Raw genomic sequence first — 2,509 nt, 5'->3', positions numbered from 1 at the left:
TCAGTGAATTAACCCAGAGGTGAGTGCACGGTTCAGGGATGGGACCCGGTCAGAGAGGAGGGTCACACTGGAGGTGAGACCTGGGTGCATTCCCACCCATGCTCCTCTCTTCCCCTTCTGTTCAGCAGCCACAGTGTGAGCAATTCTCCTCCGCCAGACGCTTCCACCATGCGCTTCCTGGCTTGGAGCCAGCTGGCCAGGGACTGAACCCTCCAAACAGTGAGCTGAAATAACCCCTCCTTCCGTACCGTGAGCACTGGGTATTTTGTCCCGGCAATGAGAATGCAACTACAACAAACTCTAAGTGTAGATTTGTGAGAAGTGTAGAGATTATATCATAATTCATGGAAAGGAACATAAAAGAGATCTAAAGGCCGGGCTCCTAAACATGGCCCAGTGCTTACACAGCTGAGTGATTAGTTCTTAGAAAATAACTATAGCTATTCCCAAGTATCACTCATTTCTACCTCACAGTAAGGCAGAAAATGAAGTCATCATCAAACTGTTCAATATTTGGTGGCCTTCCAAGAACCCAGAAGCCTGAGGCAAGAGAATCACAACTTCAGGGCCAGCCTGAACCATATAATGGAGGCCTGTTTCAAAAAAAATTTTTTTGAATATTTACATCAATAAGTCAGGTGTGGTGGCACATGCCTGTAATCCCAGCAGTTGGGAGGCTGAGGCAGGAGGATCACTGTGAGTTCAAGACCAGCCTGGGCTACAAAGTGAGCTCAAGGCCAGTCTGAACTTCATAGAGAGACCCTGTCTCAAAAAGACACACAAAAAAAGAACATTTACATCAGTAATAGCCTTTTTGTATACTGGAATAATATTTATTTATTTAAAGCCATGCTTGAAAGAATATTTATAACATAAAAGATAGCCTATTCTATAGACTACTGCAGACGAAAACTAAGATTATAACCATTAGCAGACTTATATAGGAGATCTGTTTTCTTCTTTATACTTTTCTCTATTTTCTACTTTCTAAAATGTACTATTGAATATTTCATTTAGAAGTTCATATTTTGAGATAAGACACTAACACATTCTTGCTGTTTTGAACCACTGGTGGTACATGCATGACTGTCCCATCAATGGAACTCTCCCCATACCCCCTAAGGAGACGGTCATGCATGTATCACCAATGGTTCAGAGCCACGAGGCAAAGCTGGGTGTGGTGGCACATGCCTGTAATCCCAGCCCTCAGGAGGCTGAGGCAGGAGGATCGCCATGAATTCAAAGCCAGCCTGGCCTACAAAGTGAGCTCAAAACCAGCCTAAACTGCACAGTGAGACCCTGTCTCAGAAAGACCAAAAAAAAAACAAAACAAAACCAAAAAACCACAGAGGCACTCGGCAGCATGACATAACAAGTTGTGGCTGTGAACACGTTAACAGTTGGGTTGACACATTTTTAAATACTATAATGAGGGATGTGGTTTGTTAGTTTTTTAATTCTGAGGTTCTAGTCAGGGCTCTAGATAAAGCACACCCCTAAAGAACTCCATCAGCATTCAGGGGTCAACAGCGCAGAGGGATTTCCCAGACCTCTTCCATGTGGGGCTGCCGTGTGGGAGAGGCGAGAACAGCCACACAGGCGGGGCTCCGCCCCCAACAGGCTCAGCAGAGTGCGGAGCCCCACACCCGCAGGCCCACTGTCGCGCAGCGGCCCTGCCGCGGGGAGCTGGAGACCCGCCACGCACCTACCTGGGTCAAACCTCAACACCAGCACACAGAGGACCAAGGCCGCCAGAAGGCTCTTTTTGAAGGGCAGAGAAAGGAAGCGGCTCGCTGCAGCGTCCCAAAGCCGTCGAAGCAGCCTCAGCAGGGACAGGAACGTGTGGGAGAAGGAGCCTGGTCGGGGACAGAGCGAGCGCGACTTCAGGCCGAGTCGGGAGAACTGGCTTCCCCGGCTCTGAGCTCCGGGCTGGAGCGTAAGAGCTGAGAAAGGTCATGAGGATGATTTTCTTTTGTAGCTCATAAGTGGTTCAGAAAGAAACTCTGAAAGCTGCAAGACTGTTGAGGACAGGCCACAGCACTACACCGCGGTGTGCAGACAACACCGGCTCAGCTGGCTCCGCCTGGCAGGTCTGGGGTCTCTGCCGACGGCCTCCTTCCTCTGCAGCAGCCTCCATATTCTGGCCGATGACTCAGGCACAGAGCAACACAGAACCACAGCTCTGGCTGTCACATTACTGCCGCAAAACACAGCGCCTTTAGCACATACAGCGAAAGAACCCAAAAGCCTTGCATTTTGAATATAACCATGAATACCAGCCCAAGAACAATGGTTCCACTTGAACAACCTGGATTTACCATCAAACCCCTCTTCCCACCTCCTCTTCCCCAGGAGAGGCAGGACAGTGGGCCGGGATAGCCACGCTGACCCCGAGGCCCACCACCCACTAGTAAAGAATGAGTCTATCTCAGCAGGCTGGTGCTTTTAAGCACACAGAGAAAAATACACTGGAGAAGACAATTACGTCCTTGAGTAACAATAACAAAGC

The 2,509-nt window shown here is 49.0% G+C and overlaps 1 protein-coding gene across 1 annotated transcript in view; it reads right to left on the bottom strand.

The window, feature by feature from the left end:
* Pex26 (peroxisomal biogenesis factor 26) overlaps positions 1–2,509 on the bottom strand; it is an 18,180-nt gene that overhangs the window by 9,643 nt on the left and 6,028 nt on the right. Inside the window, exon 4 of the mRNA XM_005395985.2 lies at positions 1,710–1,856. Within this exon, the coding sequence (XP_005396042.1) occupies positions 1,710–1,856 (147 nt within the window). The remainder of the gene's footprint in view (positions 1–1,709; positions 1,857–2,509) is intronic.

Source organism: Chinchilla lanigera, unplaced genomic scaffold (genome assembly GCF_000276665.1).
Source record: "Chinchilla lanigera isolate Chin_1 unplaced genomic scaffold, ChiLan1.0 scaffold00053, whole genome shotgun sequence".
Classification (NCBI taxonomy): Eukaryota; Metazoa; Chordata; class Mammalia; order Rodentia; family Chinchillidae; genus Chinchilla; species Chinchilla lanigera.
The sequence above is the reverse complement of the archived record's forward strand: the minus strand, read 5'-3'. Positions and strand labels throughout refer to the sequence as shown.